This window comes from Haliotis rufescens, unplaced genomic scaffold, assembly GCF_023055435.1.
Source record: "Haliotis rufescens isolate VD_foot unplaced genomic scaffold, xgHalRufe1.0.p SCAF_5, whole genome shotgun sequence".
NCBI classification, from domain to species: domain Eukaryota; kingdom Metazoa; phylum Mollusca; class Gastropoda; order Lepetellida; family Haliotidae; genus Haliotis; species Haliotis rufescens.
In genome coordinates this window covers 3251443-3268412 of record NW_025964223.1, presented here as the reverse complement: position 1 = coordinate 3268412, position 16970 = coordinate 3251443, and the positions used below count along the sequence as shown (strand labels likewise).

Below are 16970 nucleotides of genomic sequence, written 5' to 3'. Positions count from 1 at the left end.
GAATTCAGTAGCTTCATAAAAGATTGTCATCCTTATCACCAACTGAATGCAGAACCTCTTCATCTGGGGATGTTCAGAGTTCTTCCTGTTCTATATACACACATATATCTAATGAAGGTCATATGCGTGTCATATATTACACACATATATCTAATGAAGGTCATATGCGTGTCATATATTACACACATATATCTAATGAAGGTCATATGCGTGTCATATATTACACACATATATCTAATGAAGGTCATATGCGTGTCATATATTACACACATATATCTAATGAAGGTCATATGCGTGTCATATATTACACACATATATCTAATGAAGGGCACATCCATGTCATATATTACACACATATATCTAATGAAGGGCACATCCATGTCATATATTACACACATATTACAATTGAAGGTCATATGTGTGTCATATATTACACACATATTACAAATGAAGGTCATATGCGTGTCATATATTACACATATATTACAATTGAAGGTCATGCGTGTCATATATTACACACATATTATAATTCAAGGTCATATCCGTGTCATATATTACACACATGTATCTAATGAAGGTCACATCCGTGTCATATATTACACACATATTACAATTGAAGGTCATATGCGTGTCATATATTACACACATATTACAAATGAAGGTCATATGCATGTCATATATTACACACATATTACAAATGAAGGTCATGACCGTGTCATATATTACACACATATTACAAATGAAGGTCATATCCGTGTCATATATTACACACATGTATCTAATGAAGGTCACATCCGTGTCATATATTACACACATATTACAAATGAAGGTCATATGCGTGTCATATATTACACACATATTACAAATGAAGGTCATATGCATGTCATATATTACACACATATTACAAATGAAGGTCATATGCATGTCATATATTACACACATATTACAAATGAAGGTCATATGCGGGTCATATTTTACACACATATTACAAATGAAGGTCATATGCGGGTCATATATTACACACATATTACAAATGAAGGTCATATGCATGTCATATATTACACACATATTACAATTGAAGGTCATATGCGTGTCATTTATTACACACATATTACAAATGAAGGTCATATGCGTGTCATATATTACACACATATTACAAATGAAGGTCATGACCGTGTCATATATTACACACATATTACAATTGGAGGTCATATGCATGTCCTATATTATACACACATTACAATTGAAGGTCATATGCATGTCATATATTACACACATATTACAAATGAAGGTCATGACCGTGTCATATATTACACACATATTACAAATGAAGGTCATGACCATGTCATATATTACACACCTATTACAAATGAAGGTTTATATCATATATATCACACACATTTAACAATGATATTAATGTACTGATATGTTGTTGATTATGTTTCACACGCTGAGATTCCATCAGTGCCTGAACTTCCTCTCTTCGACACAACACCTTAACGCCATTTGCATTCCAGCTGATATATTCATGTCTTCCACTAGCTGACAGTACATTTCAGAAGTTACATCCCCATTATTGTCGATCAAGGGTGTGTTGGGTGTGCAGGACGTGTGTGGGTGTACGTGCGTTGTGTGCACTATCCTTTATTCAGTCCATCAGTGATATGTTTTTGTGCTCTTTGTGACTTTGACCCCCTTCAAATCACAGATCCACCTCTGGTGATCGTTCCTGTTCAAGCCTTGAGAATCACAAATGAGGATGCTATTCTGGTTACAACTGTTAGACAATGAAGCCCCAATTGAAAGGGTCTCGCGGATTGATCTGGTTGATGGACCTAGTGAATGGATCCAGTGGATGGATGCAGTGGACGCAGTACATGGCTAAGCATCATCTGACATGTGGGCTGCCTGGTATCTGTGCATGTTCCGACAATCATCAGCTACTCAGGGCAAGACGGGGCCAGAAGATGTCGGGACAAACATCCTGATCTGTTCAGCCAGGTATTGGACTATGTCCATGATCCAGGTGATTGTCAACTGCTGACCAGGGAAGGATCAAAGTATCTCAAGACAGACCTATTGTTGAGCTCACTCCAGTTCAGGTATTGGGACATTGTACACGTTTTATTGATTGTCAATTGTCAGAGCAAGAGGAGTCCAAATCCTGTACTGACAACCTAATCTTGACCAGAAGGCCATCAAAGCTTTCACAAAATCCTGTCACAACTGAAAATTCTGCTGCCCAGATCGTGTGAAATCTCTTCACAGTGTTTTCACTTACAACTTAATTATTTGACAAGTCATCCAATGTGACACATCTACAAACATTGCATACATGCAGATTACAGTTCAGTACACCCGACACCATCCAGTCATGTGTATCTATATCACAATCACCTTGAAACACACACAGTCTTCCAGCAGGGATCCCAGGGACTTCTCACATTGGAAATTTGTTAGTTCATGTAGGGCAACAGATGTCAGCTGTCAACGTATCATTGTTAACTCTGAAAAAACAAAATAGATATTATCTAAAACAGAATTAGAAACCCTTGGGTGTTTGTTGGATGAGTGGGTGAGTTGGCAGTATTTCAGTCATATCAGACGAGTGAGTGAGTGGGTGGGTGGGTGAGTGGGTGAGTGAGTGAGTGAGTGAGTGAGTGAGTGAGTGAGTGAGTGAGTGAGTGAGTGAGTGAGTGAGTGAGTGAGTGAGTGAGTGAGTCTCGTGAGTGAGTCTCGTGAGTGAGTGAGTGAGTGAGTAAGTGAGTCCACCCATGCGGAGAATTGAACCCGGGTCCTTGGCGTGACGTATTACCCAGTAAGCTACCTCACAGAATGTCACAATACAGTAGTATTCATATGTACTGCAACACCAAGTGTCACTATATATACTGCAATACTTTTCACACGTCGGATATAGAAAAGCACCAAATTTCAATCTTTTTGTCATCTCTAAAACTTGAAATACCTCTTAGTCTATTTCCATCCTGTTTTCTGCCCAAACTGTCTGCCACAATCCAATAATTGTACATTTAAATAGTTCATGTATGTATCCAATAATTTATGCCTATGGACACTGGTTGAGAATAAAACACATTCCTATGAGTATTAGCTCCTGAAATGAAGCTTCAGAGGTGCTTATTGTGATTTGTTTTGTTTGTTTGCTGTTTAACACCGCACTCAGCAATATTCCAGCTATATTTCATTAGTCTGTAAATAATCGAGTCTGGACCAGACAATCCAGTGATTGACATCATGAGCATCGATCCATACAATTGGGATATGATGACATGCATCAACCATGTCAGAGAGCCTGACCACCCGATCCTGTTAGTTGCCTCTTACGACAAGCATTGTTGCTCTTTACGTCAAACTTGGTTTGCTGAAGACCTATTCTACCCCCAGGTCTTCACAGGTCGCTATTGTGATTTAAAACCTCTGATTATCCAATCAGAATGGATCTGTCCCTCACCTTCATGATCTCCTTCTGGTTGACCTGGACGTACACCCACGTATACGTTGGCTTGTATTCCTTTTTCACGACTTCATACTTGAGGGAATTCAGTCCATCCTTCTTCGCCCTCTTGGATGCAGCATATAAGAGATTAAACCTGAAACAGGGCCGAGACAATGCACTCCCTTGAAAATGTAGGCCGCAACAATCAATCCAGTGTATTTAAGGACTGACTTTCACATTGTGTGAGTTTTTTTGTTTTTTTACTTTCTTCTCTTTTTTCTCTTTTATCATTTTTAAAAAGAATTGCCTGTTACATAAAATGTGCTTCCGCCCAGGGTAAAGCCCATGACATAAAGCACAACTTATCAGTACATCTTAGTTTGTTTTTTTACAGAAAATAACATACTTCTCACTCACATATTCACTCTAGTAATACAAACATACTGCATATATCAAGTGTGCATTAATATAATGAGCATCAATCAACGCAATTGGGATCGATGACATGTATCAACCAAGTCAGCGAGCCTGACCACCCGATCCCGTTAGTCGCCTTTAACGACAAGCATGGTCACCTTTTAAGGCAAGCATGGGTTGCTGAAGACCTACTCTACCCCTGGAATCTTCACAGGTCTGCGGTGCTGCGAGCTATTCTGCCACAGAATCCTCAATGGGAGACAATGTGGGGAAACCCATCAGCACAGGTATGGTGCTGATAAACCGAGAAGCAAAAACAGGACGAATAGGGATTCAAATCCACAATCAGATTTGTGGCATGCTGGTCGTACAAGTTGACTATATTTGGTGGTTTAAGCTCAGTGACTTGATAAATGCATGTCACTGTGCACTGACTGCCTGGGATATTGCTCATGACATCAATAACCGGTTTATCTGGGTCAGGCTGAATTACTTACTTACTTACTTACTTACTTACTTGGCTGTTAGGATTAAAAAAAATACAATAAAAGAATTGGGACTCCTGCAAATATATTTTTTTGCTTGTTCAAACTAGTACGTAACCAAATATACAGTTGTGTACCATCAACCTGGGAAAGGGCCCCCTACATTAATAAGCATGCAAACTCCTATTGCCGCCATGACAACAACGCGAGATGGGCAGTAAAGGGAGGTAACTTGTGCTATATTGAATCGCATTGTTTTAAACTATTAGGATTTTTAAAAATTTAAAACGGAAATAAAAAACGAAACGCAGACATTTCAATGAGCAGGCGATGCCCGAGAACCCAAACTATTATTTTTACTAGTCTTATCTTACAGCTGTATTCCAGTAGCTTGCTAAAACACATACATCAGCACTCACCTCTGTTTGTTCACTTCATTGGCTTTGTCCCGGCCATGTTTTATCATCTTATATCGAGCTAATTCTATTGGTGCTCGACTCAACTTTAAACCACTCAACTGTATTCTGAAAAAGAAAAAAAATACATTTACATACGATATCCGATTTCACCAAAGTTTGATGGTTTACTCATGTACGACACCTCCATAACCGTTCTTAATAACGGAGGCGTAGGTTCTTGAGCCAATCAGATATCTGCAGTCCATGATTATTCCGTTTCATTTCTTCCTCGATTCGGAAATTCCAATTTGAGGTTTTAACATAAGAACCACAATACAATAAAAAAATGAAAAAATATATTCAGAATTTATTCTCTTTCTTTTCTATCCCACCAATAAGCTGATAGCATATAGCATCCAATGTTTTTGTCTAAACAGGGGCCCACTGAAGAGCACATATATTGACCATGGGAGTCAAAATAAAGTTTGTTGATGGCGTTCCTGAAATTTGTAGGATGCATAGATGCCGTAGTATTCCTGCTTGATTCATCAGGTTTGCATTACTATAGCAACAGCTGTGTTGAAGGTTGTCCTGCCACATTAAACTAATTTTTCATTTTATACCAGCTGACCTGTAGTGGAGGAGAAAATGTTTCCATTAAAAAATTTGTGAAACAAGTAAAACACACCGTGTGGCCTAAGTGTGACATGTGTGGCCTAAGTGTGACATGTGTGGCCTAAGCGTGATGTGTGGCCTAAGCATGAAATCTTTGGCCTAAGCGTGACATGTGTGGCCTAAGCGTGACATATGTGGCCTTAGCGTGACATGTGTGGCCTAATTGTGACATGTGTGGCCTAAGCGTGATGTGTGGCATAAGCATGACATGTGTGGCCAAAGCATGACATGTGTGGCCTAAGCATGACATGTGTGGCCAAAGCATGACGTGTGTGGCCTAAGTGTGACATGTGTGGCCTAAATGTGATATGTGTGGCCAAAGCATGACGTGTGTGGCCTAATTGTGACGTGTGTGGCCTAATTGTGACATGTGTGGCCTAATTGTGACATGTGTGGCCTAAGCGTGATGTGTGGCATAAGCGTGACGTGTGGCCTAAGCATGACATGTGTGGCCTGAGCATGACGTGTGTGGCCTAAGCATGACGTGTGTGGCCTAAGCGTGACGTGTGTGGCCTATACGTGACTTCTATGGCCTAAGCGTGACGTGTGTGGTCTAAGCATGACATGTATGGCCTAAGTGTGACGTGTGTGGTCTAAGCATGACGTGTGTGGCCTAAGCATGACATAAGTGGCCTAAGTGTGACATGTGTGGCCAAAGCATGACATGTGTGGCCTAAGCATGACATGTGAGGCCTAAGCGTGACGTGTGTGGCCTATACGTGACGTGTATGGCCTAAGCGTGACATGTATGGCCTAAGCGTGACGTGTGTGGTCTAAGCATGACATGTATGGCCTAAGCGTGACGTGTGTGGTCTAAGCATGACATGTATGGCCTAAGCGTGACGTGTGTGGTCTAAGCGTGACGTGTGTTGCCTAAGCATGACGTGTGGCCTAAGCATGACTTTTGTGGCCTAAGTGTGACATGTATGGCCTAAGCGTGACGTGTGTGGTCTAAGCATGACATGTATGGCCTAAGCGTGATGTTTGTGGTCTAAGCGTGACGTGTGCGGCCTAAGCATGACGTGTGGCCAAAGCATGTGTGTGGCCTAAGCATGACTTGTGTGGTCTAAGCGTGACATGTGTGGCCTAAGCATGACTTGTGTGGCCTAAGCATGACTTGTGTGGCCTAAGTGTGATATGTGTGGCCTAAGCATGACTTGTGTGGCCTAAGCATGTCCTGTGCACGGTTCGGGATTTTTACATCCCTGCAAGCTGTTTCTCCAGGCCTGATCAATGACCAACATACCTTTTCATCATGTCATCATCCTCGCCACCCCAGCCGAAGTATTTATTTGAGAATCCATTGACTTTGATCATGTGCTCCTTGGTCAAGGCTGACACGCCTCCAAAGATGGCAGCATATGGCAATCTGTGGAAGTTGGAGAACCAGCTAATGATTATTCATGGTAAGGGGATACTGATTCATAAATTTGCTTATAGATCCACCAACCCCTTAAAAAAATGGAAGAAGATATTTTTTTAAAAGTCATCATTTTTTAACACTTACAAGTTTACTTCAAAAGAACAGTGCATCCAACAAGTTGACTAACGAGCTCAGATACTTTATGTAGAAAACTTTATTAGTTACATGGAATATGTCAATATGTTACAATATGTTTTTATAAACTACATACAATAAGTTAGTTTTACAATATGTGTTTATAAGCTACATCATGTACATACAATGTGTCAATATTACTATATGTGTTTATAAGCTACATACAAAGTGTCAATATTACATTATGTGTTAATAAGCTACATACAATGTGTCAATATTACAATATGTGTTTATAAGCCACATACAATGTGTCAATATTACAATATGTGTTTATAAGCCACATACAAAGTGTCAATATTACAATATGTGTTTATAAGCCACATACAATGTGTCAATATTACATTATGTGTTTATAAGCCACATACAATGTGTCAATATTACATTATGTGTTTATAAGCTACATACAATGTGTCAATATTACATTATGTGTTTATAAGCCACATACAATGTGTCAATATTACATTATGTGTTTATAAGCCACATACAATGTGTCAATATTACTATATGTGTTTATAAGCTATATTCAATCAAGCTTAATCAATCAGTTGATTCAGTTAATGCAAACAGGCAGTGGCAAGAGTATTTGAGTAGAGATATATGATTAATGGTTGATCCATCACCATTGATTGTGCTGATTCGCCGCGATTGTTTTGATTCACTGCTGATTGCGTTAAGCCAGTTGTAAGTGACACTTGACACTGAGAGAGATTTCTCAGTTCGCTATACACGTCACTAAATAGGGGTATTTGGACTTGTCAGGAATCATATATCCGTTCGCGATATCCGTTAGATCGCTGTAGAGAGTTCGTTATATACATAAATTTTATATGATATTACCGGTATATAGGAGATAAATCGGGGATTTTTTAACAGTTCATTGAACCGTTTGTTCACTCTATCCATGTTCAGTATATCTATGTTCTACTAAATGACTTATTATCTAGCCTCAGTGACACGACATTAACGTTAGCAGATTGATCACAAGTATTCTAGTTGGGACACTTACATTCCAAAAGGCACGCTGAAACATCTTCATGAGTGTCCTGTGACACGTGTGAGGTGAAATGAGGTTCAAGGTTATTGCACCTATATAGCGTGTGTGTGTGTGTGCGTGTGTGTGTGTGTGTGTGTGTGTGCGTGTGTGTGCGTGTGTGTGTGTGTGCGTGTGTGTGTGTGTGCGTGTGTGTGTGTGTGCGTGTGCGGCGTGCGTGCGTGAGAGAACCATAACATGGTCTAAGTCACTTAGAAATTATTTAAAGCTGTGGATTCCGTAAGTAGAATCAACAAGCGCAAATGGGTTCCAGTGATTTCTCCATCACAGAAAGATGCTCACAGTCGCCATAATACCTTCAAATGAGAGCACTGCGGATGGAAGCTATCTCTAGAAATTAATGTGAAAACGTGAAATAGTCAGCAATGTAATCTGAAAATAAATCTTATTTAACTAGCAAGTGTTATAATCTAACAGGGATGTGTCCAGCTTGGAAGTCAAAGGCTTCACTCTTCCTGCAAAAGGCTCAGAGTAGATTCACAAATGTAATACAGAGTTTCACAAAGTGCATGGGGAGCAAGTATGTGACCTACGTTAAAATTTTCCCCAAATGTCTTCTGTGTCGTAAATCTACATTACCTCAAACTGTGAGTGCTCTCAGTAGCTGTCAAATCAGCATTTTCACACATAACTGGACCAATGTTAAACACTCGCAAACAGTAAAGAGAAAAATGCCAGCTACTGGTATTATGACATTTTTCACAAATTTTTAAAGAAGTTTTTCATGTTTGCTCCAAATCAAAGATTTATTCAAAAAATAATTCAGAATCTTGATTTCCTAGGAAATGAAAGTACTGACTTGTAATTAAACTTGTCGATGGCCACCGACATGTGGCGTGGGTTCTCCGGACACGTGTACAGGTTCCTGTCGTTCTCCGGGATGAGGTCCACGTCGTGGAAGATGAAGCACTGGAAGTCGTAGTCCTTCAATGCCTCTGTGTAGCCGATGTTCATCAGGATGGCTCTGTTGAAGGTCGTGGGCATGGCCTGTGAAGACAAGGAGTGAGTTGGTTTCTATCCTACTTTTACAGTATTACAGTTCTAACATGGTGTGTTAGCTGCAGAAGAAAAGCCTGAAGTGATTTGACCCCTAGCCATAAATGCGATTCAATATCAATGCGACTCCCCCACCCCATCCCCAGTGAAATGATACATATCCTACCTTAATCCAATCAAACAGCAAATAGTCCCGCTTAGTAGAGTATATAAATACACAGTTTATATGTTGACTGGCATTAAGGAAGTTCAAAGGCAATAAAATAATTAAACTAACAACAGTTCACTGATTAGTATGAGGAGAAGGTTGTCAACAAGTTTGACACGTACGAGTTGGTAGAACACTTGACGCCAGCAGTGATAACTCACCGGATGCCCATTGTGTAATTCCTATTCTTTGAATGGCATTTGTATGTACTTGTTACAACTGCTGCTCAATAAACTGTGTTTGTGTTTATTTTCAAGTTGGTATTTCTGCTATCCAAAGTTTGTTTTGTTTGGTTTGCTTGTTGTTTAACACTCAGCAATATTCCAGCTGTATGACAATCCAGTGATTCACGTTATGAGCATCGATCCACACAATTGGGATACGATGACATGCATCAATCAAGTCAGCAAGTCTGGCCACCCGATTCCGTTAGTCGCCTCTTACGACAAGCATAGTTGCCTTTTACTGCTATCCACAGTGTGCAGTGAGGCCGTCTTATTGTTGACAGTCATTTGGAGACATCAATGCGAAGTTAATTACAGCGAGCAAAGACCACTCATATTTTTCGCATTTAATTCACTTTGCATTAATTTCAAGATTTACAGTTTATTCCCCGAAACATGTTCCTCATAATAAAGAAATTGACATCCATAAAATTATTTTCCTTAAGTGTATTAGACGACTAAGTAATCGTTTGTAAAAGTCTGGTAAGGTAAATGGGTAAAAACAGAGTATCAACTGACTTCTCATGAACTCAACTATGCCTTATTTTGGCAATCACTCAGTTCAATTCAAAACAGAACAAGTTCCTGTTACCCCAGGGTACAGCTCTCAGTGACTGCCTCTGTTACCCCAGGGTACAGCTCTCAGTGACTGCCTCTGTTACCCCAGGGTACAGCTCTCAGTGACTGCCTCAGGCAGCAGTCAGTCCATTAGACGGGCAGCAGTCAGTCCATTAGACGTGAGCATCTGCTGGGCCTCAAGCCAACTCCACTCTTTACAAGATAACATTCATTAAAGATACACAGGCCTACTGCTTCCCTCTGGGGCAAGACACTGCAACTTGATCTTCATAGAGATGTAGATATGATGTCTAAGGCAGGTAAAGTACTGGCTGGTTTCTGTGTTGAAATGTCTCATTGTTCTCATGGTTGTAGCTGCAGGCTGTGGAGCCTTTCAATCTTAGTCTGATATGACCATATACCTCCAGTGGGAGAAATGAAGACTGCCAGTCAAGAAGATGTTATCATAACACAACCATATACCTTCAGTGGGAGAAATGAAGACTGCTAATCAAGGAGATGCTATCATAACACAAATGGTTCAAATTGAAGGTTTAGTGGTGCCGAGATTCAAACAGCAACAAACCTCAAGGACCACCCTAGTTTCCAGTGTTATTTTCACAGGATCTGGTACAGGATCATACTGACTCCTGTCACAGAACTGAAGCCATCTAGGAAGGCAGGACTCATGTGCGTCCCACTAACATGGGAATTTATCTGTTCCTGATATTTTTTGAAAGTGAAAAAAACAATATTTTCAACAAAAATTCCACACACTCATATTTTCAGTGTTCTATTCCTGATCTCAGAATATCTGATTCCTGACAGTTTGTGAATATTGCAAATTTCTGGGAATTTGTTTAAGCGCTTATCATGTATATTACTTGACTTACAAAAATATCAGCAATGCGTAAAAAACAGTTTCAGTGTTAAGCTTTAGGCTTTACCACCAAGTCTGATGTTTCCTCGGACAAGTGACACCTCATAGGCCAATGCTTGTTCAAAGGGTAAGATGTAGCAGTGACAAAAACTATACCATACCACACCATTACATTAATGACAGATTAACTCTAGTGATATGTTTGTTTGTTTGTTTGTTTAACGCCGCACTCAGCAATATTCCATCTATATGACGTCAGTCTGATAATAATCAAGTCTGGACAAGACAATCCAGTGATTGATATATTGTGCATCGATCAACGCATTTGGGATATGATGACATTCATCAACCTAGTCAGAGAGCCTGACCACCCGATCCTGTTAGTCACCTTACGACAAGAATAGTTGCCTTTTACGGCAAGCATAGGTTGCTGAAGACCTTTCCCCCCCCCCGGATCTTCATGGGTATCTAGTAATATAAAAGAATCAGTTGTTCTTTAACTTCTGATGATGACTAGCAGGTACAGTCAGTGGGGAGTCTTGTTCCTATGTAAACAGAATAACAAATTATTTGCACCAAGGCATCCTTTATCAGCATGTAACTTCAGACCACCTTGATGAAGTTGAATCACTACTTTTGTGTCTATTCAAGCATCCAGATGTTTGAACAGGACAGAGAAGGGTTTACAGTTTACCTTGCGGCAAACCCTTCTGATTCTCTATAAGCTTCTTGCAACCAGGAGAGGATAGGATTCCCACGCTGTTTTGTGACTTGCTTAAACTAAGGGGAATCTTGGCATCTTCAAGGGCTGCTGCAATAATAGTTATGTTTAGCTACCCACTAAATCATTTTTTTACATTAGATTTATAAGGGTCACAAGACTTTCATGTCTATTTTCAAACACTGTGGCTGCTGTTGTGTGATAAACTGTGGCTCCTGTTCTGTGATACTAAAAGTTGTCAACTGATCTTGAGGGTACATATGCTGACACACAGGGTACATCTTGAGGGTACATATGCTCACACACAGGGTACATCTTGAGGGTACATATGCTTACACACAGGGTACATCTTGAGGGTACATATGCTCACACACAAGGTACATCTTGAGAGTACATATGCTCACACACAGGGTACATCTTGAGGGTACATATGATCACACACAAGGTACATCTTGAGGGTACATATGCTCACACACAGGGTACATCTTTAGGGTACATATGCTCACACACAAGGTACATCTTGAGGGTACATATGCTCACACACAGGGTACATGTGAGTGAGTGAGTGAGTGAATGAGTGAGTGGATGGGTGGATGAGTGAGAAATGGGCTCCAAACATTGTACCCATGTGCTGAATCGGCGTGAGGAGTGAACGCTTTAACTTCTAGACTACCCCACCGCCCCAGACATGAAAGAACCTACCAGAGGCCAAAGACATGAAAGGATCTCCCAGAGACTGAAGACATGAAAGGACCTACCAGAGACTGAAGACATGAAAGGACCTACCAGAGACTGAAGACATGAAAGGAACTACAAGACACTGAAGACATGTAAGAATCTCCCAGAGACTGAAGACATGAAGGATCTCCCAGAGACTGAAGACATGAAGGACCTACCAGAGACGGATGACATGTAAGGACCTACAAGAGACTGAAGACATGAAAGGACCTACCAGAGACTGAAGACATGAAAGGACCTACCATGGACTGAAGACATGAAAGGACCTACCAGAGACTGAAGACATGAAGGGACCTACCATGGACTGAAGACATGAAGGGACCTACCATGGACTGATGACATGAAAGGACCTACCATGGACTGAAGACATGAAAGGACCTACCACGGACCGAAGACATGAAAGGACCTACCATGGACTGAAGACATGAAAGGACCTACCATGGACTGAAGACATGAAAGGACCTACCATGGACCGAAGACATGAAAGGACCTACCATGGACTGAAGACATGAAAGGACCTACCATGGACCGAAGACATGAAAGGACCTACCATGGACCGAAGACATGAAAGGACCTACCAGGGACTGAAGACATGAAAGGACCTACCATGGACTGAAGACATGAAAGGACCTACCATGGACTGAAGACATGAAAGGACCTACCATGGACTGAAGACATGAAAGGACCTACCATGGACTGAAGACATGAAAGGACCTACCATGGACTGAAGACATGTAAGGACCTACCAGGGACCGAAGACATGAAAGGACCTACCAGGGACCGAAGACATGAAAGGACCTACCAGGGACCGAAGACATGAAAGTACCTACCATTTCTGTGATATAGATTGCATAGTCCAGCTGCTGTCTCTCCAGTACGGGGTGCAGATTGTTGAGCAGAATTTTCAGTTGATCTTCCCTGTTTCTGTAGGGGACAATGATGGCTACACGATGCCGTGACTTGCAATCCGGGGGCTTATATCGGCCTCCAGCCTGAAGCTCTGGGTATTTCTTCTGCATCTCCTCAAAGGATAGAACCTCCTTATAGGTTGCTAGTGCCCCCACTGAAACATCACACACATCATACTGAGGTATATATCAAAACACAAAACTTATGTAAACCTAAACACATTCAACAACAGTAAATATTCATGTCTTGAAACAGTTTATCTTAAATTGTACAGTTTCATAGACATCTTGTCAGTTCTCTCCAGCAGAGCCTTCACCTAAAGTGAATGAATAGTACTTTCATCCACCACCCAAGGCAAAACAAGCATGAAACACTCATATCCCCCGCTAATATGACATGTCCGGTTGTGTGGAGCACTACCGTCATTTTCAGTCGAAGTCAAAATCGTTGCCATGGAAACACGAAAAATATTTTGTTTAAAATCCCTAACTATCAAAAGGCACCAGTTCACCACTAGACCTATCAATGTGCAAAGTTTGCTTAAGATATCTCTCATGTTTGTTTTTACACAAAACAAGATGGAAGGACAGACGGGTAGCACCCATTCCTATATCTCCCTTTCATTTCGTGGTGGGGGATAGTTAACCCAAAAGGTGAGGTGAAATTTGGTTTAACGTCGTGTCCAAGATTATTGCACTTATATAGCAACGTGCATGCACGTGTGTGTATGTGTGTGTGTGGCTGCTTGTACTAGTCCGGACTGATGCCGATTTATAGTGCTAGCTCACTGAGATACCATGCCGCAGTTTAACATGAATACCCCACTCAGACACAGTATACTGACTCCGAAGCAACCAGTCCTTGTTTTAGCCCCTTAATGCCGAGCGCCAGACAGGGTAAAAACAAGTACTGTCTTTTAATGTCTTTTGGTATGACGCGGCCAGGGTTTCGAACCCCAGACCTTCCGCTCTCCGGGCGGACGCTCTACCACAAGACCACGGAGGCGGCTGTTAACCCTAAAGAGATGGGTCTGTATAGCACCCAAGAAAATACCTTCGGTCAGAGTAAGATGTCATCATCTTTTTACCACCTGCACCAGGTGCAACCAACAGTGAATTAGTCAGGTTGCACCACCAAAATATTGGCTGCACCATGTTATCATGAACTGAAATACTGTATTTTCAGTTATTTTGAATAGTAAATATATTAAATGACAAAATAAAGTTTTCTTTCATTTAATGGATAGTGTTTTCAATGGATAAACCAATCCGATAAACTGGGAATCCAATCTGCTAAATATGCAAACAAGGCCATCTGGCAGGAACTTCTTATAGTAAGCCGTATACAAAAGACCTTTGCATAACATTACCAAAAGGATTCAGGACAGAGGTTTCCCATTGTTAGAATGTTCAGACATGTGACTAAAGTACTCATGGAAATGAAAAAAAACTGTTTTGCTGGATTTAATAATCGACACAAAGCATTACGTAGATGTAAATACGAAATAACAAAACAACTGGAAAGTACTAGTCTTGATTTGCTAGTTTTATCTCAGTGCTCAATACAAAATGTACGTTACAGGAGGTAATTTGTAGGCACTTTCAACATTCAAAAATAAAACTAAGTCCAAATTGACATGGCAGAAACAGGCTATAGGCATTATGCAAATCAGCCTGGTAAAAAGTTATCAAAACAACAATAAAAATAACAGCTATTTTCATGTACATAATAATAATGACATGTAAGTTTTTGTTTGAGAAGGGAATATGTTACTTTTACGCTCTGATATCTTGACGATGATTCACTATCCCACAATGCCAATCACAAATCACTAACCACTGACAAATCACATGCACATGGGTTTCAAGCACCTGTTTTCTCCTGTCGTCAAGGTGTCATAGGTCATGGACATTCACCTTGATCTACTAACACCTGGTTATGCTCAGTTTCAAAATAGTCTGTTTTGTTGATATTTTTACACACTTTTACGTGTAAAAAGACATAAAAACCTTTGATACGCTGTATTTGTGCCAAGGCCCAATTAGTACTAATTGAGTTGTTTGAATATTTATATATTTTTTATATAAGCTGCATTTATTTAAAATCTGAGATCGAAAAAAGTTTTTTTTCATTTCCGTGAGTACTTAAGTGCACTTGGTAGACAAATTGGGAAAAAAACGAATAACGAAATTTGTCCAAATTTGGGATTTTCTTTAAGTTCTTATGCACACATGTGCGTGCGTGTGTGCGTGCGTGTGTGCGTACGGGTATGTGCATGTATGAGCACACCAAGATACAATGCCGCAGTTTAACATGAATACCCCACTCAGACACAGTATACTGACTCTGAGCAGACCAGTCCTTGTTTTAGCCCCTTAATGCCGAGCGCCAGACACCATGGTCTGCAAAGCAATAACATCAGTTCAGACTATAATCATGGTCTTAACATGACGATGCTTTCATTCTAATTTGTGAAGTTTTATTGATATTTGTTTTAGATTTGGGGCTGAATATCAGCCACCGAGCAGGTCGAGATAAATCCCTGGATTATTTAAATCATTTGGTGGCAGTTCACTATGGCACTGTACTTCTATGCTCTAAGTTACTTTAGCAGCTGTTGAGTGAATGAAAATATGTCTTAAAGTTATTATTTTAAGAATGACATTATCTGATGATTTATTATTACCCTCATGGTTTCCATACCCCAAATATCACATCATAGGAACACAAAATATGTATTATATACGGTTCAAGTCTTATCCTATTTATCAGGCCTACAGATAAGCAGTGTATTTGCGTACACCCCCTCCAAAAAAATCTTTGTCAGTGTCAGCTTAATGTGGGAGGAAAGCCCCAAGTGATGCAGGTCTCAGACGTTTACCACTTCGGTGAAACACATGAGCACGGGTATCGTGCTGATAAACCTAGAAACATAATCAGGGCGAACCGGGATTCGAACCCACAATCATAGGTTTCTGGCGTGCCAAAGGGACGCAACTCTGCACAGCGGATCGCGGCGCCCTAGACGACTGGGCCATCCGTGCCCCCAGTTGAAACAAGACGTACCACTGAGTACAACTAGCAGCAGATGCCAGGGTTCGTGGACCATTATTAAATCTCAGTGTAAATCTCACGGTCTACAAGAAGACTAAATAATTGTCAGTCTAAGTCTTGCATGGCATAACAGGGCATTTTTTAAGCCACTGAGTATGCTCTCACAAGTTATAAATAATACTGGTTTTTCATCGTTTTCTTTGGGTAGTCAATATATTTTTCCTCTCTTGTGTCCCATCTATTGGGTGTTTTTTCACTAAGTTTTATTCATTTTATTAAGTAATTCTGCTTGAAGTGCTGTCTCAGATAACCTCTAATTGGTATCTGTTCATATCCTGCCCCAAGTGTATAACATGCGTGACAAACTCACGACAGCAACATGCATGATATGTGCAAGGTGCAGTGCATTATCATGCATTATTCACCACAGCAGAGCTCATGTATGTGTGTTGCATACAAGGATCTATACAAAAATATAGACATAAGCTGAAAAGTGTTGTTATTCTGTTTGTGACATGTTTCATGTGTAATTTGAGCACAAGCATCTCATAATTAATTGGGTAGTGGTGATGTATTCCGTGTATTTTCCGCTATTACACAGCTTACCTGAAGCTCGGCCATATAAAAGGAACACAGAATCA

The 16970-nt window shown here is 40.4% G+C and overlaps 1 protein-coding gene across 2 annotated transcripts in view; it reads right to left on the bottom strand.

The window, feature by feature from the left end:
- Positions 1-302: 302 nt before the first annotated feature.
- LOC124133533 (beta-1,4-N-acetylgalactosaminyltransferase bre-4-like) overlaps positions 303-16970 on the bottom strand; it is a 29136-nt gene continuing 12468 nt past the window's right edge. For both annotated transcript variants that reach the window (XM_046497957.2, XM_046497956.2), the window contains exons 3-8: positions 13197-13429; positions 8841-9028; positions 6679-6801; positions 4779-4883; positions 3473-3611; positions 303-2507 (exon numbers count right to left, since the gene is read on the bottom strand). In XM_046497957.2, coding sequence (XP_046353913.1) covers positions 2502-2507; positions 3473-3611; positions 4779-4883; positions 6679-6801; positions 8841-9028; positions 13197-13429 — 794 coding nt within the window. In that variant the 3' untranslated portion in view covers positions 303-2501. The remainder of the gene's footprint in view (positions 2508-3472; positions 3612-4778; positions 4884-6678; positions 6802-8840; positions 9029-13196; positions 13430-16970) is intronic.